This window comes from Micromonas commoda, chromosome 4 (assembly GCF_000090985.2).
Source record: "Micromonas commoda chromosome 4, complete sequence".
Taxonomy (NCBI): Eukaryota; Viridiplantae; Chlorophyta; class Mamiellophyceae; order Mamiellales; family Mamiellaceae; genus Micromonas; species Micromonas commoda.
The window spans coordinates 989,277-1,009,800 of record NC_013041.1 but is presented as its reverse complement, the minus strand read 5'-3'; the positions used below and the strand labels follow the sequence as shown (position 1 = coordinate 1,009,800).

The 20,524-nt window shown below is 66.8% G+C and overlaps 12 protein-coding genes across 12 annotated transcripts; 6 read left to right on the top strand and 6 right to left on the bottom strand.

Annotated features, from left to right (window-relative positions):
- Positions 1-259: 259 nt before the first annotated feature.
- On the top strand, positions 260-3,097 carry MICPUN_57972 (predicted protein; the record flags this gene model as incomplete). The annotated part of the gene is made up of 1 exon (XM_002501779.1): positions 260-3,097. One exon carries the CDS (start codon positions 260-262, stop codon positions 3,095-3,097), a length of 2,838 nt encoding a protein of 945 aa, XP_002501825.1.
- Positions 3,098-3,279: 182 nt separating this feature from the next.
- MICPUN_57971 (predicted protein) lies at positions 3,280-5,419 on the top strand (the record flags this gene model as incomplete). The annotated part of the gene is made up of 3 exons (XM_002501778.1): positions 3,280-3,476; positions 3,602-3,925; positions 4,042-5,419. The coding sequence occupies 3 exons, from the start codon at positions 3,280-3,282 to the stop codon at positions 5,417-5,419; spliced, it is 1,899 nt and encodes a 632-aa protein (XP_002501824.1).
- Positions 5,420-5,560: 141 nt separating this feature from the next.
- Positions 5,561-6,559, bottom strand: MICPUN_57970 (predicted protein; the record flags this gene model as incomplete). Its single annotated transcript, XM_002501388.1, has 1 exon — positions 5,561-6,559. The coding sequence occupies one exon, from the start codon at positions 6,557-6,559 to the stop codon at positions 5,561-5,563; it is 999 nt and encodes a 332-aa protein (XP_002501434.1).
- Positions 6,560-6,731: 172 nt separating this feature from the next.
- On the top strand, positions 6,732-7,274 carry MICPUN_81292 (predicted protein; the record flags this gene model as incomplete). Its single annotated transcript, XM_002501777.1, has 1 exon — positions 6,732-7,274. A coding segment is annotated over one exon (543 nt), but the record flags the coding sequence as incomplete, so codon positions are not given.
- A 769-nt stretch (positions 7,275-8,043) lies between these two features.
- MICPUN_57968 (predicted protein) lies at positions 8,044-9,009 on the bottom strand (the record flags this gene model as incomplete). Its single annotated transcript, XM_002501387.1, has 1 exon — positions 8,044-9,009. The coding sequence occupies one exon, from the start codon at positions 9,007-9,009 to the stop codon at positions 8,044-8,046; it is 966 nt and encodes a 321-aa protein (XP_002501433.1).
- A 324-nt stretch (positions 9,010-9,333) lies between these two features.
- Positions 9,334-10,071, top strand: MICPUN_71072 (predicted protein; the record flags this gene model as incomplete). The annotated part of the gene is made up of 1 exon (XM_002501776.1): positions 9,334-10,071. A coding segment is annotated over one exon (738 nt), but the record flags the coding sequence as incomplete, so codon positions are not given.
- Positions 10,072-10,165: 94 nt separating this feature from the next.
- MICPUN_90559 (predicted protein) lies at positions 10,166-10,905 on the bottom strand. Its single transcript, XM_002501386.1, has 2 exons — positions 10,815-10,905; positions 10,166-10,649 (listed from the first exon to the last, which is right to left on the bottom strand). The coding sequence occupies exons 1-2, from the start codon at positions 10,872-10,874 to the stop codon at positions 10,233-10,235; spliced, it is 477 nt and encodes a 158-aa protein (XP_002501432.1). The 5' UTR covers positions 10,875-10,905; the 3' UTR covers positions 10,166-10,232.
- A 162-nt stretch (positions 10,906-11,067) lies between these two features.
- On the bottom strand, positions 11,068-11,643 carry MICPUN_57965 (predicted protein; the record flags this gene model as incomplete). Its single annotated transcript, XM_002501385.1, has 1 exon — positions 11,068-11,643. The coding sequence occupies one exon, from the start codon at positions 11,641-11,643 to the stop codon at positions 11,068-11,070; it is 576 nt and encodes a 191-aa protein (XP_002501431.1).
- Positions 11,644-12,528: 885 nt separating this feature from the next.
- On the top strand, positions 12,529-13,197 carry MICPUN_81100 (predicted protein; the record flags this gene model as incomplete). Its single annotated transcript, XM_002501775.1, has 1 exon — positions 12,529-13,197. The coding sequence occupies one exon, from the start codon at positions 12,529-12,531 to the stop codon at positions 13,195-13,197; it is 669 nt and encodes a 222-aa protein (XP_002501821.1).
- A 55-nt stretch (positions 13,198-13,252) lies between these two features.
- MICPUN_57963 (predicted protein) lies at positions 13,253-14,734 on the bottom strand (the record flags this gene model as incomplete). Its single annotated transcript, XM_002501384.1, has 1 exon — positions 13,253-14,734. One exon carries the CDS (start codon positions 14,732-14,734, stop codon positions 13,253-13,255), a length of 1,482 nt encoding a protein of 493 aa, XP_002501430.1.
- A 62-nt stretch (positions 14,735-14,796) lies between these two features.
- On the top strand, positions 14,797-16,197 carry MICPUN_57962 (predicted protein; the record flags this gene model as incomplete). The annotated part of the gene is made up of 1 exon (XM_002501774.1): positions 14,797-16,197. One exon carries the CDS (start codon positions 14,797-14,799, stop codon positions 16,195-16,197), a length of 1,401 nt encoding a protein of 466 aa, XP_002501820.1.
- A 31-nt stretch (positions 16,198-16,228) lies between these two features.
- Positions 16,229-20,482, bottom strand: MICPUN_100113 (predicted protein; the record flags this gene model as incomplete). Its single annotated transcript, XM_002501383.1, has 1 exon — positions 16,229-20,482. The coding sequence occupies one exon, from the start codon at positions 20,480-20,482 to the stop codon at positions 16,229-16,231; it is 4,254 nt and encodes a 1,417-aa protein (XP_002501429.1).
- Between the last annotated feature and the right edge of the window lie 42 nt (positions 20,483-20,524).

Genomic DNA, 20,524 nt, shown 5'->3' with positions numbered 1-20,524 from the left:
GGAGGCACCACGACTTTTGGAGGCGAGCACTGCTGGCAGGCTGGCCAGCTGGCTGGCTGGCAGCCAAGACCGCGGCTCCAGTCACCACGAATTCGGGAGGATAAAACCAAATTTAGAGTCGGCGCCGCGCCCGCCCGAGCCCCACATCCGCGGGCGCGCCGACCGCGCGACCCTATCGAGGCGCCCAAGTCGAGAGGCGCACCGATCGCGGGACCGAGCCGGTCGCGTCGCACCCGTGTCCGGCGTCGCTCGGTCCACCATGGTTTTGAATTTGATCTCGGACTTCGTGCAGGAGGCGATGCCCAAGAGGCGCGAGGACGTGGCGCCGTTCCTGCAGCGCGTCGCCGTGTGGTTCACCGTCACCAAGGCCGTCCAGGTGACCAAGCGCGTGGTCATCGACGACATCATCGCCACCAGGATCGTCGGGGGCCTCGTCGCTGCTAAGCGGAGGATCAAGACGCGCAAGCGCAGGGACGCCAAGCTCAAGGAGCTGCGCTCCCAGCTCAAGCGAGGACACAATTCCCTCCGAGGGGGAGGCGCGGACGACGGCGGAGCGTCCCTCGGGGCGTCCCTCGGGGCGTCGCCGATGGCCCGACGCGCCCGCGAGCTCGGCGTGGCGGACAGGCACGCGAACGCCGAGGACGTCGAGAACGACCCGCGCTGGCTCTCCGGCGAGTACGACGACGGCCAAAAGCAAATCGCGCGAGACGAGGAGGTTGCCGCCGCGGCGCTCGACGAGGTCGCGATGGCGCTCGCCATGGAGGGCAGCAACGGCGAGTCGCGACGTCTCGCGGGCATGGCCGTCAAGGTGGCCGCGCTGAGCCCGCCTCGGAGGTCCTTCGGCTCTAACGCGGGGAGCTTCTCCTTTGCGCGATCCCCGCGATCGCCGGGCCCGAGCGCGAGTCCAGCGTACCTCGGTTCGGCCGGTCGAAGGCGTCGATCGATGCACCCGGACGATTACGCCGAGGACGCGCTCGCCATGGCCAACATGGCGATAGCGATGGGCGACGATACAGACGGGGGATTCACCGACGACGAGGAGGCGGAGCAGCTCGCGCACGTTCGCGCCGCGGCGAAGCGATCGGCGGAGCTTGCTCGGTCAATCACCGAGTCCCTCTCGCCGAGAAAGCCGCGGCGGGAGAGCCCGCACGGCGGTTGGCGGGGCGGCTCGCGCGACTCGCGTAACTCCGTATACGCCCGCACGCCCCCCATGCGAAACACGGACGCGCGGGCGTCCCACGATTTCGACTCCCCGCGCGGGACACCCAGGCCGCGGCATCGTCGCGAGCCCGTCTCGCCGTCGCCGAACGCGTCCACGCCATCCGCCACGTCGACGCCCGCACAGCTGTCTCGACCGCACAGCAGGTCCAGGAGCAGGAACACGACGGCGGCAGGGGACGACGACGACGGCACGGGCAGCGAGTCGGGGTTCGAGTCCGCGGTGAACTCCCCCGCCGGGTCGCGATCGAGCTCGCGGGGTCCCGGCAACTCGCGGCTGAGCTCGAGCTCGACGGATGTCTTCGACGGCGTCGGGCGTCGTTCGTCGGACGCGAGGTCGCCGGATACCCCCGCGACCGACTGGCCGCGCGGTCGCGCCGGTGCGAGCGACGCGACGCCGACCGCGTCCGGACGGGGCGTCGAGAACGGTCCGGGGAACGGTCCGGACGCCGACGAGGATTCGGGTTTCGAGACGGGCGCGAGCGAACGCGAGGCGCTGACGCACCGACCCGCGCGCCGGCGGCTTCGAATCGACGAGCTCGATGAAGACGAAGGCCAAGTCAAGGCGGACACCACGTTTGTCGGGGCGGTGGATGATGTCGACGGGGACCCTTGGCGCCCCAGCGGCCTCCCCGCCACGCTTCGTCTGGAGGTTCTCTCCGGAAGCGCGTGGGGAAGTTCCTTTGGCGCTCCGCCCGGCGTCGAGTCGGCGACGATCGGTCGGCTTCCCGATAACGACCTGCAGCTGCCCAACGGCGAGGTGTCCAGCTTCCACGCGGAGGCGAGGTGGTTCTGGTTCGACTCCGAGGTGGCGGAGGAGGGCGGGGACGTCGGGGAGTGGCGCGTCGCGGATCTTGGGTCGACGAACGGGACGTTTCTCAACGCCGAGGCGCTCAGGCCCAGGCGCTGGTTCCCTCTGCGGGACGGCGACAGGGTTCGGCTGGGGGAACGCACCGACTCCCCCACCGTGCACGTGGGCGTGACTCCAACCTCCCACAGCGCGGTCAGCGGCGGTGAACCCCCCATCGCGCTGCGAAGCGCGTCGCGATCGTCCCCGGGCAAGCCGCCGAGGATGGAAGATCGCGTCCTCGCGGAGTGCCCGCTTCGCGGCCACTCGCAGGTTGCGCTCTTCGCGGTGTTCGACGGACACGGCGGCCACGAGGCGGCGGTTCGCGCCAAGCAGTCCCTGCCCGCGGCCGTGGCGAGGCTCTTGGGGGGTAGGACGCCCTCGGCGCGGGGATGCGAGCGCGTTTTATCCGAGGCGTTTGCCGAGTGCGACGCGGCGATGTCGTGCGAGTACGAGGGTTGCGCCGCGACGGTGATGCTCGCGTGGCGTGAACCGAGCACCGGGTCGCTGTACGTGCAGACGGCGAACGCGGGCGACTGCCACGTGGCGTTCGGGCGCGCCAAGAACCCGGGTTCCGGCCGCGGCGCCAAGTTTCTGACCAAGGAGCACCGGGTGACGTCGCCGGAGGAGCGCGAGCGATTGCGCTCGAGGCACGGGATCAAGCTCCCGCGCGGCGCTCGCAGGCTGCACGGCCTCGCGCTGACCCGCACCCTCGGCGACTCGTTCCTGAAGCGCGAAAGGGTCGGGATCATCGCGACGCCCGACGTGTCACCGCCCGTGGAGGTGTCGACGGGCGACGGGTGGGACGTCGCGGTGCTCGCCACGGATGGGCTCTGGGACGTGTGCTCCGCCGAGCACGCGATGGGGGTCGCCGGGAAGGCGTCGAGCGGTGAGGACCAAGGGAAGGACGGGTCCGGGCGGAGGAGGATCGGGGTCAACCCGGCGGCGGCGGCGGAGACTCTGGTGGCGCACGCGAGGCGGAGGAAGTCCAAGGACGACACCGCGGTGCTGGCGGTGCGGCTGGAGTTGTGACCTTTCTTCCATCACATGTCGAACAGAAATCGTCCTGTCCGTGAAGAATAGGTACCGCAGTCAGTATTTCGTCGCGGAATCGTAACCTTACGCGTACAGAGAACCGCGACCTCGCGAGGCGACACGTCCCGTGATCCGCGAATAGCACCCCTACCCCAGGCGATATCATCGAGTCGACCACCATGGCGGACGACGCAGCCGAGGACCCTCCCCAGGCCAAGACCCCCATCGCGATCAGCAGCAGCCAAATTTTGCGCGTCGTGACCGCCAACCCGAGGGACGCCGGATCCTCGGTTCCGCTGAGCGAGGCGCTCAAGCATCCCGGATGGACCGAGGCGGTCGCATCATCCCCGCTCAGGGATCACTTTCTGACCGCGATGTGAGTGATCCCGTCCTTCCGCGCGTCCCCGGCGCCCAACGATTCAGCGCGCATGCGGCTTCCACCGCTTTCCATTTTGGTCCCGTGCGAGCCTGACCGATGCCCTTCCCCCTCTCGCCGCGCAGAACTTACGATGAGCTGGTCTCCATCGAGCGCGCCAGGGTGCTGAGCTACCGCGCCGATAATATCGTCACCGTGGACTGCGATGCGAACGACCCGGCCGGGGAGATGGAGCACGTGAGCGGCGCCGCGCCCTTCTCCGTGCTGAACACGCCCTCCGAGGGCTGGTCGCACCTCTGGATCGACGCGCTCGACGGGCTCTTCGACGAGTCCCACAAGCCCCGCACCCTCGCGATCACCCCGTATCTCCTGCTGCACGTCACCGTGCTGCCCCAGTACTGGCTCAACGGAGATTTCGCAGCCGCGAGCCAGGCGCTCAGTCGCGCGTGGTGCGTCCCCGCGCCCTCCGGCTCCCGGAATCCGAGTCAGAGTACCGAGTGTCCGATTGTTAAATCCTGACGCGCCACGCACCCCCCCTACATCTCCCCGCTCTCCGTTCCGACAGGATCCATCAGGAGCTCGCGTACGGCCGCCTGGACCACGGCGCGCTCCAGAAGCTTTTCCAGATTTGCCTCGCCAAGCACAAGGAGCAGACCGGCGGCAAGACCTGGAAGGGCACCCGGGCCGAGCTTGAGGGCCCGAGGCTCCTCGCCAGGGTGGTCGGCAAGCGCTGCAGAGCCGCGTTGAGCGAACACGAGGACATGGTGGAATCATCGTGGAGCGCCATCGAGTGGTTCGCGCGGAGCAACAAGGCTGGCGACGACATCGCGGTAGAGGTCACCGCCGACGAGACCGACGACGAGTGCGCCATGCTCCTCTCCGACTACGTCAAGGCGCTGGGCGCCAGGCAGCTCTCGGATACCGTCGAGAGAAACGTCGCCGCGCTCCTCGAACAGAACCCCGCGCTCGCGTTCAGCGTCGTCAAATCGTACGCAAACACCAGGATGTTCGACACCTCGGAGATGTACGTCGCGTCCCTGGGCGTCGTCGCGGCGGCGTGCGGCCTCGCCCCGATCGCCGATCCCCTCGGCGAGTACCGCGAGTCGTTCAGACGCAAGGGTTCAAAACCGCCCCGCAACCCCGACGGGTCGCTGAGGTACACCGTCGACGACGTGGACGTGGACGTCCTCAACGCGAACCACGCGGTGCTGCGCCTGTGCTGGAAGAACCTACTGACGCGATCGGACGCGTTCGATGCGATCCCACCCGCGATCGTGGGCGTGGGACCGACGGACAGGGCCAAGCTCGACTGGACGCGGTGCCCGCCCGGCGTCGCGACGCTCGGGCTGGGGCCGGTGCCCTCGGACGCCGTCGACGCGTCCGGCGTGTGCCGGCTCGGCGAACACGGGCTCGGGTTCGACATGTCCACCGAGGGCCCGAAGCCCGCGGACGGGTACTGGCACCAGGGGGAGCTTCGCGGCGTGGCGGACAACCAAGCCCAAGCGGCGGGCGAAGATGAAGCGGCAAAAGGGGAAGATTTCTCCGGAAGGGTCGTCGTCGTCGCCGGCGAACACACCAGGGAGAGCCTGGGCGGCGCGCAGTACGTCGGGTTCCACCCGCAGTGCCGGTGGAACGTCAGCTTGGCGGACGTGGAGGCTGAGGAGAAGGAGAGCGCGGAGTTTGAGAGGACGCTGCGAAACTTGTGGCACGCGTGGCTCGCCGAATACGACGCGGATGGCTCGGGGACGATTTCGCTGGAGGAGCTCAAGGCGTTCGCGTCGCTGCCGGAGTGCCCGAGCGGGGACGGGTACATGCAGAGCCTGTACGAGTGGGCCGCGGGTAACCTCGAGAGCGGGGACCTCGAGGCGGCGTTCAACGAGGTCGACGCGGACGGCTCCGGGGAGATGGAATACGAGGAGTTCAGGCTCATGCTCTCCGCGTGACGCCGCTCGAGGAGTTTCGGCCCGGGAGACTCGGCGAGGTCGGCACACACGCCGTCCACCGCAGCACACACGCGTGTACATACCATCCTAACCCTATCGTCTACTCGCACGCACGTCGCGACGCCCTTACAGTGCATCGAGTCATTCCTCCACCGTCTCCGGGTTTGTGTGCGGGAAACCGTGCCGAACCGACGGCGTCCCCGCGACGGTCTTGTGCCAACTCTGTCCAATTTTTTCCGCCACGGAGTAATACCCGCCGACGTTGTAGCACTGCGAACCCGTGCCCTTGACCCTCGAGATGACCGCGCACGGGTCGTACGCGCACGCGGGAACGACCCTGAAGTCCAGCGACACCCGCGTCCTGTCCGACGTGTTGGCCACGGTGAAGTGCGAACACCGAGCGCCGTCGAAGATGGCCAACTCGCCGTAGGACAGCTCGACGGGCGCGAAGTCTTCTCGTCCCGGCGTTGACTCCACGTGCAGGGTGTTCGCGCCTCTCGTCGTCGTCAGCGGCAGCCACGCGTTCAGGGACCCGTGCGGGTGCAGGTACATGGTGTCCACGTGCGCCCTTATGGTGTGAAAGTCGCACGGCTGCTGGATCCGCACGCACGGGAACGACGCGTAGAGGAGTTTCGTCTCGGCGGGCATCGTGCGCGCGAAGTGCGGCGCCACAACCTCGAGCATGAGCCGGTCGTAAGCGTTCTGGAACCTATCGCGTCGCGGTCCCGGTCGAGCGAGCGGCGCGAGAAGCCTCGCCTTATCCTCGAGGTGGCTCTTGCCCCTGTCGAAATCGGGCAGGCGCTCGTGAATCGTGGCGAGGTCGACGCCCCCCGCGTCGTCGTCGCCGCCGACCAGCCCGGAAGTATCTATCAAATCCAGGAAGGCGTCTGATAAGTCATGATCGCTCGGATCGAAGCGCACCGTGGCTCCGCGGCGGAGCTCAGCGAACGCCTCGCCGTCGAGAGCCTTTGTGACGCTGGGAGAGTAGACGGCGCCGGCCGCGCTCTCTCGGTCTTTTACGGCATCTAGATAGTTGGCTATGAATCCACGCCGCTTTCGATGACCCTCCGGGTACGGGACCCAGCTCCAGTCCCTCCCGCTGGTGGACGCCTTACACCCCGAGACGTCCGTGCCGGTCATCTCGAACGCTCTCCGTTGTGTCCCGGCCGCTCCCGCCGTCAAAGCAAACGTGAGCGGTACAAGCATTTTTCTCGGCGGCCGAGTCACTCCTTTCTGTCGCAAAGGGGCGAGTTACAACCAGCCGCGCGCTCCTTCCCCGGACGATCCGCCTGTCGCCATGAGCGGCCGTCCCATGAAGACGCAGCTCGCGCTGCCCACCGGCATCAAGAAGCTGACCAACATCGCGGTGGTTCGCCTCAAGAAGCACGGCGTGCGCTTCGAGATCGCGTGCTACAAGAACACGGTGGGTGCGTGGCGGGACGGCTTCGAGAAGGACATCGACAACGTCCTGCAAACCACCCAGATTTACAACAACGTCTCGAAGGGAATCTTCGCCAAGGAGGAGGACCTGCTCAAGGCGTTCGGCAGCGCCGACGAGAAGGTGGTCGCCAAGCTCATCCTGGAGACGGGCGAGGTGCAGGTGAGCGACAAGGAGCGGAAGAACACCTTCGACAACATCTTCCGGGACGCGGTGAACGTCCTCGTGGACAAGTGCGTGAACCCCGAAACAAACCGTCCGTACCCGCCGGGCATGATCGAACGCGCGCTGCGCGAGGTTCACTTCCAGGTGGACCCCACGAAGAGCGCCAAGCAGCAGGCGCTCGCGGCGCTGCCCAGACTCCAAAAGGTGTTTCCAATCAAACGCGCGGCGATGCGGTTCCGATTCACGGTGCCCGACTCGGAGCACATCAAACCCACGCTGGACATGTTACTGGGCGAGTGCGCCACGATCGAGGAACAGACAGCGTGTGAGATCGTGTGCACCGCGGACCCGAGCGTGTACAGGACCCTGGACAAGTTCGCGAAGGATACCTCGGTTCAGCTGGAGGTGGTCACCATGGCGGTCATGGAGGGCGGCGTCTCGGAGACGTTCCAGGAGACGACGAGGGGCGCGTCCGCGTCGGGTGGTTCGGGGGGGGACGCCGAGACTGGGAGGGGGAACGTGGGCGCGTACGCGATGAGGGATCTCGAGGGCGCGCTCGCTGGAGCCGTCCCGGGCGGCGACGGCGAGGCTAAGATGGCGCGAGCGAAGATCGTCGCGAGAAGAGACGCCAGCTGTGTCGGCGAGCGCGACGGCTCGAGCGGGTCAGCCGCCAACCCGGGCCCGGGTGTCGAGGTTCTGTACCCCCGGGGCCCCATCGCGGGTGTTCCCGACGAGCACGCCTCGCGAAGGGAGCGGTTCGCGCCGATAGACGAGATACAGGGCGGGTGGCTGGTGGAGCTTCGGCGTCGCGTGGGTTCGTCCGTGGTTGACGCCGTGTTCTTCTCTCCGGATGGCGTGCTTCACAAGTCCTTCGCCGACGCCAGGCGCGAGGCGATGCGCGCGAAGAGGGAGGGAGCGTGACGTCGAATGAGACGAATGAACGATGATGTTACGACTCGGATGAGATGAATGAACGATGATGTTACAACTCGGGAGCCCGGGGGGATTTTTTTAGTAAAAGTTAGTCGTCGGTGATGCGTCCCGGCGTCCTGAATCCGTCGTCGTCGTCCTGGTCCTCCTCTCCGATGTCCACCGCCCTCTGCAGCTTCTCCTCGGATGCACCCGCGAGGTACTCGAACGCGTCAGCCTCTTCCTCGTCGTCGAACCTCTGGATGATCCCGTTCTTGGCGGCGATCCTGGCGCGAAGCTTGACGTCCTCCTCCGGCTCGTCGGTTCCTCGGCCAATCTCCTTGAGGAACGTCCAGGTGTCGGGCTCCGGGGGCGGGATCCAGCTGTTGTCGATGGGCCAGCGCGGGTCGTAGATGTGCACGCTGTGCTCCTCCATCTTGGCTGCCACGTCGTCCGGGTAGTTGATGAGGTTGAGAATCTTCTTGTGCGTCCATCCGGTCTCGTCGCAGCTCGGGATGTTCTTGAGGCGAATGTCCTCATCCATGCTCATGTGCGGCCGCTTGCGAAGCTCAGCCTGCTTCTGCCGCGTGAGCTCCGCGCGCTCCTTCCGCTGCTCCGCCTTGAATATCTTGGCGTTATCATCGAACCTGCTGTACGGCCCGGGCGTCTCCTTGAACGGGATGAACTCGGGCGGATCCTCGAAGTCGCTCTCGTCCATCTCCGGGTCCCAGCACGGCCATGGGCCGTTCTCCATGAGGTTCTTGACGTGCGTCTCCCACGGGGCTGGGTAGTTCTCCGGGAGCTCGTCCGGGTCGTACGCCATCCACTCCTTCGTCACGCGCAGCATCTCCCTGTACTGCGCCTCCTCCTCGCTGATCGCTCCGGGCTCCTCGCGCGGGCGCGCCACGCGGGCGACGTGCGCGTTGCCTCGGCGACCGCGAGCGTTCTTCGCGGCGACGCGGGCGGCGGCGGCGGTGCCGTTCCTCATCGCTCCCGAGGAGGAGGACGACGCCGCCGAAGCGCGAACCGCGCGAGCCGCGGCCGCCTCATGACCCACCCGGATGATCGCGGACGACATCGTTTCGTTCACGCCGGCGCGTGTCGGCGCGCGTGGAGTGTGGCGGGCGGCGGCTCGAAACCCTTACCCTTAAAATTCCCCAGCCGCGCGCCAGCACTTTTTCAGGCGGGCTGTGGCGGGGCGCCACTTTCCACTCGGAGGACGCGCAAAGGCATGAACCTCGCGAGGATGAGCGCGTGCGCGGCCGTGCAACACTGGGCGGCGAGGTGGTCGCCTCCCGCGCTCGCCCGCTGGTCCGCTCGCCCCGTCATCCATCTCCCGTCACCGTCGCTCTCGGTTCGCGCGTCCTCCTCCGTGGTTGCCCAGGATGGGGCATCCGAGCCGACGAAGAAGCCCGGCGCCAAGGCTCGGCTGGACGAGCTCACCATCGCGGAGTACCCGGAGTACTCGCGTAACGTGGTCCAGTCGTGGATCGCCCAGGGCAAGGTGCTCGTCAACGGGCAGCCCGTCACCAAGGCTGGCACCAAACTCCGCCCGGACGTCAAGATTGTGATAACCGCCGAGCAGCCCAAGTACGTGTGCCGGGGCGGTCTCAAGCTGGAGAAGGCGCTGGACGAGTTCGAGATCGACCCGGACGGCCTCGTCGCCTTGGACTCCGGCTTGAGCACCGGAGGGTTCACGGACTGCCTTTTACAGAGGGGCGCGCACCGCGTGTACGGCGTGGACGTCGGGTACGGTCAGGTGCACGAGCGCATTCGAACCGACCCGAGAGTCGTCGTGATGGAACGAACAAACCTGCGGTACCTACGACCGCTGCCCGAGCTGTGCGACCTGGCCGTCCTGGACCTGTCGTTCATCTCCGTGTTGAAGGTGCTGCCGGCGGTGGCGGCGGCGACGAGACCGGAGGGGAGACTGGTGGTGCTGGTCAAGCCGCAGTTTGAGGCGCGGCGGGCCCAGATCGGCGCCAAAGGGGTGGTGCGCGATGTCAAGGTGCACGAGGAGGTGATCGCGAAGGTGATCGAGGGGGCGGGAACGATGGGATGGGAGTACGTGCGTCACACGGTCTCGCCGATCAAGGGGGCAAAGGAGGGCAACACGGAGTTCCTCGCGCTGTTCCACAGGACCGACGAGGCGATGCCATGGCCGGAGCCCCCGCCCGAGAAGGCGACGACGGATACGTAAGAGTAGCGCGTCTCACGCGGTTAGGATCAGTGGGAAAACACAGTAGGTACACTCGGTTGAATCGGTTCAATACGCGTCGACGTGGGCTACTCGCGACCCGATCAGACGCCCTGGGCCTCCGCCAGCCTCTGCTGCTCCTGCATCTGCTGCACCTTCGCGCTGAACACCTGGTTGACCTGCGCAGCCTGGCTTTGCCTCTGCTTGATGAACTCGAGGATCTTGTCCATGTTCTCCTTGACCAGGTTCACCTTCCTCTTGCAGTAGTCCACGCCGTCCTCCGGGGTTTTCTCCACGAAGTACCCCGTGCCGATGTCCAGCAGCACCTTTTCCGTCGACCCGAGGGTTCCCGGCACGTAAAGCGAGCTGGTCAGGGGCACGAGCATCTCCTTGCCCTCCGTCTCGTCCTTGAACGCCTCCAGGGCGCGTCCGCTGGTGTGGTACCTATTCGCCGCCTTCGTCAGCTGATCGAGGTTCTGCGTCAGCTGCTGGATCTCCTCCTCGATCTGCTCGCCCATTTGCTGCGGGGATGCGGCACGCGGGAACGGACGGCGGTACGGTCAGACGGGAGGTTGGAACGCGCGCGGCGCGATCGGGAAGATGGCGACGCTCCGTTTGAACTTTCCACGGCGGAGCACGGAGGGTCGCGGCGCGTGCGGGGACGGGACGCGGGGAAGGACGCGCACCTTCAGCTGCTGCGGGGAGAGCTGAGCGAGCTGAATCGCCTGGTTTTTCGGATTCGACATGGAACTCCGTGCGGGATCTACCGGCGGTGCGCCCCAAAGATCTGTCCACAAAAAGGGACCGCGGTGCGCTGAGAAGATGTCAACAGAAGTGATGATTTAGTTCGCGACCTTCGTCGTAGACTCCTTAATGATTAATGACGACGCCCACGGCTAGCTTCCCCATCCCCCGCGCGCGTTCACCCGCGTCTCCCGCTCACCCGCCCCCCTCTCCCTCCCCACCCGCCGCCAGCTTCTCGATCTCATCCGGCGACAGTCCCTCGAACGGGTCCACATCGTCGTCGGCGAAATTTCTCCTCGAGTCTCGCAGCGCTCCAGCCTCCACGGCGAGCCTCGCGCGCGTCTCCCGATCGCGCCTCTCGTTCGCCACCCGCTCCGCGCGTCGCGTCTCGTTCGTGTACGCGTACCGCGCGAAGTACCCGAACACCCCCGCCACCGCCGCCACGAACAGGACGTTAGCCCACCGAGGCACCGTCCGCTCAGGGTCATCTTTCTCGAGCTCCACGTGGGAGAAGAGCGGGCTGCTGAACCTGTTGACGCTCTTCGCCGCCGCCTCCTCCGCTCGCTTCCTCCGCTCGGCGGCGTCGGCGTCGTCGTCGACGTCGACGTCATTTCCTTTCCGTGCGGGTCCGGTCGATTCGAACCCGCGGGCGTGCAGAGAGGGGAAGATGGGCGTTTGGATTTGCCCATCGATTTGGCCGAAACGCGAGGGCGCTCCGAGTTCCGCGAGTCGCAGCCGCGGGCCGAGGGCGGACGCCGCGCGACGAAGCATCTCGCGCGCGAGACGGCGTCACTGGCGAGCTCGTGAAAGAGTCAACGGCGCGCGGGTTGATCGGTGGACGTTCCCGCGTCGCGGACTGGCGGTGGCGGTGGCGGTTGTTATTCGGTGTGCCACAGACTGGATCTCGACTCTGTCTCTGTCGATCGAGGGAGACCAGCGGTCGCGGCGGTGTTTCTCTCCTGGATCTGAGAGGATCAGCGCCTCGCGTCCGCGCCTCATAAGAGCGAACGCCTATATCGACATCGCGGCATCGTTCAAGGCTTAGGCGCGAAGACGACCAGCCGTCCGTCGTCGTTCTCGAGAGACGGGGCACGAGGGGAGAGGGTGACCGAGAAGCAGTCGTGGGTGGGCACCGAAAAACATTCGAAGATGAGACTCAGGGTTAGGGCGCCGTCGGGTCAGCACACCGTCGAGATCGACGCGGATGCCACCATCGGCGACCTGAAGGCCCTCATCGCCGAGAAGGCGGGCGTGGTCGTCCCAGCGCAGGAACTCCTCGCGGGCTTCCCGCCCAAGAAGGTCACCGCGGGCGGCGACGACACGTGCTCCTCCGCGGGCATCGCGCAGGGTGAGCTCATCACCGTCAACGAGCTGGAGCTCGCCGCGCCCGAACCCATCCCCGAGCTCGAGGCTGCGGAGCCCCCCGCGGAGGGTGAGATCATCATTTCCGACGACGACGCCGAGATAATCGCGTCCACCCCGCCCGAGGATTCCGGACCGAACCGCGGGGCATCGGCGGACATCCCGTTGGAGGGCGACGAGGACCACGCGCTCATGATGGCCATCGCCGCGTCAATGGAAGAAGCCAACGCGAACAGGACCAATAAAATGCCCAGGATCGACGGCGACTGGACCGACGCGGGAGACGACATGATCATGTCCAGCCCGTCCGCGCCGTCCGCGCCGTCCGCGCCATCCTACCAGGACGACGGGACCGTCGCGGTCAGGAGGGTCATCGATAGCGATAACTCGTGCCTCTTCAACGCGGTGGGGTACGTGACGTCGCGGTCGCTGAAAGAGGCGCCGCGGCTGCGAAGGGTCATCGCCGACGCCGTCGCCGGGGATACGTTCACGTACACCGAGGGCTTCCTTGGAAAGCCAAACGCGGAGTACTGCGCGTGGATCATGGACTCGCAGCACTGGGGCGGCGCGGTGGAGCTGAGCATACTCGCCAAGCACCATCGCAAGGAGATCGCCGCGTACGACATCCAGACGCAGAGGTGCGACGTTTACGGCACTGGCGAGGGATACTCCGAGCGCGTGATGCTCCTATACGACGGCCTCCACTACGACGCCATGGCGCTCACCTACGAGGGTGCACCTCCGGACATGGACATCACCATCGTCCCGTCCACCGGGCCTGAGGCTGACGCGGCGGATGCAAAGGCGCGGAGAGTCGTCGCCGAGGCGCACGCGGCGAGGCAATTCACCGACACCGCGAACTTTACCTTGCGGTGCCTGGTGTGCCAGAAGGGTCTGGTGGGCGAGAAGGAGGCCGTGGAGCACGCCAAATCGACGGGGCACCAAAACTTTGGTGAGTATTGAGAGTTGGCGAGAGTTGGCGCGAAAATCACTTGTAAACGATCTGATTCGATTCGATTCAATGGCTTAGACGATTCCTCCTTCGGTTCAACTCTCCCGCCGTCGGCGACGTCGGGTTGCTGCCGCCGCTGAACAGCGAGAAACCCCCGTCGGACCCCCCCGCTCCGCTCGGCGACCACATCGAACCCCCGAACGACGCGGCCGCCCCCGTCGGCGTCGTCGACTGGCTGTGGCTGCGTCCGCCGTACCCGGGCGGCGCCGTCACAGCTGTGGACGTCAACGACTCGAGCATGCTGTTCACCAGCTCGTCCTGACGCCGCTTCTCCTTCTCCTCGTTCCAATCGAGTCCATGGGGGTGGTGATCGAGCGACGAGCGGCTCCCACCGCCTCCATTCGCCGTGGGCGACATCGGCGTCAGCGCCGCGAACATGTTGTTTGTCGGCGGCGGACCCGCGGGGAGCGGCGGTCGGGTCCCGGGCCTACCGTCCCACCTCTTGGGCTGGTTGGCGGGCGGGGGTCCGCGCGGCAACGGGGGCAGTCCCTTCGTCGGGGACGTCAACACCGTGTGGCCGCCGCCGCCGTTGAGGCGGGGTTGAGGGGGCACGATCACCGGCGCGGGCCTCGGCTTCTTCTCCTTCTTCGCGGGCTTGGGCGGGTCCGTCGCTTCTTTGGACCTCGCCCTTTCCTTCTCTAGGCTGCTCTTGCGCTCGATCTTTTCCACGAACTCGAACTCGCGACGCTCGCGCATGCGAACGGCGGCGTGCATCCTCGCCGCCTCCTCCTCCTCCTCCTCCTGCATCTTGCGGAGCATGTACTCCTCCTCGCTCACCGTCGCCGCCGACCGTCGGGGGTCCATGTCTCGTACCTCCGCCGCCGTGCCCACCTCCTCGACGTCCACGGGCTCCTCGTCGTCCACCGACCTTTGCTTCGCGATCGTCTTCTGCTTTTTCGGCTTCTTCTTCTTGCTCGCGACCGGCGCCTCGTCGCTCTCCCGCGCCTTTGCGTTGTCGAGCCAGTCCTCGTCGGAACCGATAATTCCCTGGACGCCGACGACCAAGAACTGCACCACCGCCCACACGGTCCCGAAGATTCTCATGAGCCCCCACACGACCGCGTGCACGGGCATGGCCATGAGAAGCCACGCCGCCTGAATCGGCGCCAACGCAGCCGCCACGACCGGGTCGTGCGACCCCTCCCATTCGGTGATTTGCGTGAGGAAACCTTTTCGGCCGTGCGCGTGCTTCACCCGCCGCGCCGCTCCCCCCGCCCAGCACCAGACCGTCAGCGCGAGCCAGACTATGATCAGAATCTCCAAGAACGACTCCGCGATCCCCGGCAGGAGGTCGAACGCCCTGAGATCCTGCCACGTGAGGAAGTCCTGGGGCGCGCGCGTGGCTTGGCCGCTGTTGCCGCCGAACAGCGAGCCTGCCCAACCCGCGACGAGTTCGTTAATCCGTTCGTCTAGAACCTCGTCGGGGATGTCGTCGCCTTCGACGGACCCAGAGCCCGCAACCCCGCGGAAGGACTCTACCTGATCCATGGGTCCCTCCCGCGAAGAGCGAGAACCCGAGTCAGGTGCCCGGGCTCCTCGCGCCGCGCGGTATGAACCCACCCACCCACGACTCGGCCGCGAATTTTCCCGCGAACGACCTGACGCAATTTTGGATGCCCCTCGAGAAGCAGCCCCCGAAACCTACCGGATCCATTGACGAGGGACACTCCTCCGCTTCCACCCGCTTCATGAGCAAGCTGCTTGTGCATCGAGTGTACACGCAGCTCATCGTCGCAGGCACACGTCGTCACGCTCGTCGCAGACCGCGTCTCAACCCGCCCAAACCCAGGCTCGCCGTCGCGGCCGCGATGGACAAGAATCCCGAGACGAACAAGTACGTGGGCTACCACCGCGAAGAGGTTGGGTCCGAGAGCCTCGTCGGGACCGTGAAACACTTCGATTGTCACGCGTTCCTCGTGCACGGCGATGCGGACGCGTGGCCCGGCGAGGAGTTCGACGCCGAGGGCGACGCCGCGAAGACGCTCCACGACGCCATCAAGACCGCCGCGGGGGAGCACAAGAGCGGCGTTCACCAGTTCAAGCCGGGAACCTCCGCGGTGGGCAAGGTGAAGCTGAACCTCTCTGAGACGGGCGCGAGGGGAGCGACGGGGGACGAGGCTGGCGACGTGATCATGTTTCCGCAGATGCGCAGGCACAGGCTCGGCGCCGACGCCGTCAACGACCCGGCCGTGGTGGCCGACTTTGTCAGGCGCGCGATCGTATCCAGCGATGACGCCGGCGAGGCTCTCTCGCACCGCGCGCACCTCTTCGTGTGCACGCACATGAAGCGCGACGCGAGGTGCGGCGTCTGCGGCCCCGCGCTCATCGAATCCATACGCGACGAGTTGAAGCGCCTCGACATCGCGGACGACGCCGTCGCGGTGCGGGGGTGCAGCCACACCGGCGGGCACAAGTACGCCGGAAATCTCCTCCTCTTCGTCCCCGAGAAGGGTTTGGCGGCGAAGGTCGAGGACGCGGGGGAGACTAAGGGCGTCTGGTACGGATACGTCACCGCGGCTGAGATTCCCGCGGTGCTGGAGCGCACGGTGATGCGCGGCGAGGTCATCCCGCGGCTTTGGCGGGGATCCATGGGCATGCGACCCGACGAACACGAAGCCGCGGCGGCGGCGGAGGCAAAGAGAATCGGGGAGCCTTGGCCGCCTCTAAAGACGCCTTGCGACGCGTGCAACGAGGAAGGAGGAGGAGGAGGTGGTGGTGGAGGAGGGGAGCTCAAGGACATCGAGGACGTGGTGGCCGGCGGGCGCGTGATGAAATCGGTCGAGACCGACCCGGATGATGACGTGTCAAAATGCGACGTGCGCGTGGGTTCCGACGGCGCCGCGAGCCTCGCGGGGGACGAGTGGCCTCCCAGGTGGTGGGATCGGGTGGCCATTGGCGGGATGGTCGCCGGACTCGCGGGTATGCTCGCGGGTGTAGTGTTTGATCGTTGATTAATTAAAATCCGATTCCGTCGTTCTACGCCTAAGCGTCGTCGCCCGCATCGGAGAAGGTCCCCGCGTCTGACACATGTTCCGGAGGGTAGTAGAACGGCTTCTGGTGCGAAAGGAGCGGCCGCTCGGATTGATACGGTCCGAACTTGATCCTCGGTTCGCGCCTCGGCTGCTCGGGAATCTCCCCGCCCCTGATCACCGGTACTCCCCACTCGACACGCCCCGCCGCGGGTCCCCCGCCGATCGAACTCGCCTGCCGCTCCTTACCGAGCTTCCTCAGCTCCGTCTCGAGCCGCCTCCTGCGCTCGGCCACCTCCTCGCGCGTGGCCCACATCTTCGTCGGCCCCGGCGGGGCGGACTTGACAAACTCAGCCGCGTAGCGCGCAACCTTCGCGTCAGCCTTGAGCTTGTGCACCGGGACCACAGCCTCGGCGTCCGCGAGCAAGTCGACGGGTTCGTCCATCTCCGCGATGTCGTCCTCGCGCTTGGCGTTCCATATGCCGTCGTCGCCGTCGTCTTCGTCGTCCTCGGCGCCGGCGACCCTCGCGTTTGATGTTTTCTTCGCCGATGTTTTCTTACCTCTGACGATTCGCGCGGTGGGTCGGTCCACGACGCGAAGATTGACCACCCCGGCGTCGATGTCCGTGAGGTCGAAGCCCGTCACGCCGCTTCCCACGCCGCCGACCAACCCCGGGTGCCTGGGCGTCTCGAAGTATCCCTCCATCCGGTCCGTCGGCGTGGGCGCCGGCACCACGCGCCACTGCATGACGCAGCAGTCTCGACCGCCGCTGCTCGCGACCCACGCGTCGCACCACGATCCTCGCGCGGCGGTGACGTGCGACGAGTGCGCGCGGTGACTGTGAGACGGCGCTCTGGCGAGCACGCACGGGTAGTTGACGACGCGAACCTGACCGGAGTCATCCGCGGAGAATAGCCTCTTGCCGTCCACGGATCGCCAAACCTCGTTGACGTCGGTTCCGTCCTGACCCTCCTGCCATACGCCCATCACCTCGAAACCGAGGGGCGACGTCCACGTGTGCCAACCGCCTCTGCCGTCGTCATCACTCTCGTATCCTTCGAGCAACGCGTGCGCATCGTGCGTGGGGTCCACCGGCTCTTCTTCCGACGCGGAATCGTCGTCCTCGTCCTTCTTTTTCTTTTCTTTTTTCCTCGTCGGCTCGCGCGAGTCCACGCCGTACCGCGGGGCCCTCGGCAGCAGCTGGCCGCTGGGCACGAGGTGATACAGCAGTTCGTACGACGTGCTCCCGCTGCGCACGCACCTGCTGCACTCGGTCCAGTCCACGTGAAGCACCGCGGATGAGTGACCCGAGCACTTGGCCCTGCGAGAATACGCCGGTCGCAGTTCCTCGTCGCCGGGCTTAGCCTTGGTCCTGTAGAGCTCCAGACCGCCGAGTTGGTCTCCCGCGGCGAGCCACCTGCCGTCGGGGGAGTAGCCAAGCGCACCGACGCTCGCCTTGAGGCTGCCGACGCACGCGTACAGGAACCGAACTTCGATGTTAAACCACGCGTCACCCGTGGAGAGGTAATCCGGATCCGGCTGTTTCCACGCCAGTACGCCGAACACGTTTACCGTGCCTTTATCCAGTCCGACCGCGAGATGGTGGCCGTCGGGTGAAAACGCGAGCGAACGCACGGGACCGCCCGCGTCGAACGCGGCGAGCTCCGTCCGGGTCCACGCGTTCCAAATCACCGTTCGTCCACTGCCGGCGCCGGTAGCATACATAGCCTGAGTCCCCGAGCTGGCAAACTTCCCGCCCTGCCACCACGCGAGTGCGTTGAGGCTCGAATCGTGCCCCCGGATCAGGACCGACACCACGGGCTGTTTGGCGTTCTCCTTCACCGCCGCGGCGTACTCGAGCCGCGCAATCGCGAGCTCGGTCAGCTTCTCCACCGGTTTATCCTCATCCTCCGTCTCTTCGGATTCCGTCTCTTCGCCCTCCGTGAGCTTCGGGTCGATCAGGATGCGCCACACACTGCCCTGCGCCGTGGTGACGAGCGCGTACCTGCCGCTCGGCGACCAGCACGCGCCGCGAATGTCCGGATAGCTCTCCAGCCATCGCGACGGCTCTCCCTCGTACTCCCATCCGGGGCCGGGGTACTCGTCGTCTCCCTCCAGCCACACCTCAGACGCCGAAACCGACGGCGGCGGCGTCGGCGGCAGGGGCTTTGGCGGGTTCTCGACCAGGAACATACCGCCGAGAGGCGCGACGATCGTCGCGTAGCTGGTGTTTACCGCCCAGCACATGACGCCCCCTCCCTTGTCGCCCGAGAGCAGCAGTCTGTTGTCGGATGAGAGGGCGAGCGCGCTGACCCCAGCTTTGTGCCAGTCGCTTCCAGGGACGATTGTCACCGGAACGACGCCGTCGCCCTTCTCCCAGAACATGATCCTACCCTTCGGGGATCCGGTGACCAGATTAACGCCACGAACGAGGTTATCCTCGCCGGGTGGACCGGACCTGACGCTCGAAGCGTCGTCATCCGTATCCTCTTCCTCGTCAACTTCCTCGGCCCTGACCCTGACCCAGGGGAGGAATACAGCGCATAGGACGTCCTCGACTGTCGCGTTGGGTACCCACTGGCCGCCCCTCGCGCGCCACGGCAGTTTCTGGTAGGCTCGATCCGCCTCGACGTCCCCCACCCCGCCCGGCGGCCTGGGTTCGCGCGGCGGCGGTGTCCAAAACTTGATGTGCTTCGAACCGAAAGTGATCAGGACGTCCTTGTTTGTCCGATCCGGCGTGAACATCGCGCCGCGAACCGCGGGTGGCGTGCTCTGGTACCCCCGCGCCTGCCACAGCTTGTGACCCGCCCTGGTTCCCCCGGGCAGCGACGCGTTGAGAAGCGGACCGGCGTGCCAGTCCCACATCGACACGGTGTGCCCGTCGTCGCCGCACACGGTGACGAGCCTCGTGCAGTCGGCGTTGAAACCGACGCAAATCACCGCGCGAGCGCCCCGCGGGTGTTTCAGCACCGCGAGCGGAGCTTCGGTCGCCTCGGCGTCCACGCGCCACACGATGGCCCTCGGTTCGACGCCCATCTCCCCGCTCGCGCACCTCCTGCTCCCCTCGTGCACCGTCAGACACCTCACGTCGTCGACGTGGCCGCGGAAATGGCGCTGGCACCGAGACCGCTCCCAGCTCTTCGGAGGCACCGGGTCCATGTCGACGCCCGCCATGTACTGACGCTTGCGCCGCGCCGCCAGCTCGTCCCTCGCCCTGTTCTCCGCCGCGCGCTCGGCGAGCACGGCCCTCGGGTCCCTCAGCGTCTGAACGACGCACACGCCCGCGGCGTAATACACGCACTCCTCCGTCTCCGGGTCTATTCCGGGTCCCTTCCGGGTGTGTTCCGGATCGCGCGCTTTCGCTTTCGCTTTCCCGTCCGGCGACTCCCCCGCGCGGGGCGCGACGCAGAACACCGGGACGGGCGCGGTTCGGTCCACGAGCCCGGGCCCGCACCCGTGCACGTGGTCCAGCTCGAGCGTGCAATCCGGGAGGACCCCGCCCCTGGCGACGTGCGTTCGGTCAAAGCCGTCGGGGGGAAACACCGGCGTTCGACAGTGCGGGTACACGAACGCGTCGCCGTCTCTGACGGGCGGGTCGTGCTCCGTCAGCGGGCCCCTGCGCGTGCGGAACGTCTGGGACGGCGCGACGGGTTTGGCGTACCCGGCCATCCTCGGCGGCGGCGGCGGCGGCTCGGCTTTCTTCCCCCGCTCGGTCTCGTTGGACGTCTTCTTGGACGCCGGCGGGGAGGTTCGACCCGACGTGGACGCGCGCGGCGCCGTCGGCGGCGACTGGCGCGGTCGCGTTAGTGTCCGCGGGGGGGCCTCGAGGACGTCGTCGATCCACGGCGCGTAGAGGAGCAGCACGTCGTCGGCGTGCTTCTCCGCTCCCGATTCGGTGCCCTCTTCGTCGATCGCATCGTCGGCACCACCCCGCGCGTTCTCCTTATCCCTGTCGCTCTCCATCACGAACTCGCTCGGTGCGGTGATGAACACGGCGAGAGCGTCGGCGATGGGCACGGTCAGACCCAGGAGCTCGCATCCGGCGACGAACTCCGCGGGACTCACGCGCCCGTCCTCGGAGAATCTGGCGAACGCCTTCAGGACGACGTCCCGGGGCTTCTGATGCCTCTGGCGCCTGCCCCGTGCCGCTGCTCTGAGCGCCCCCGAGACCTGCCGCGCGACATACTCGGCAGAACCCTCGTTCTTCGGCCGCGGCGGTGGCCGCCGCGGCGGCGGGGGAACGGGAGGCGGCGGGCCGAGCACCATCCCGCGCGCGCCGCTGTGTCGAAACCTGCGTTTACAACGGTC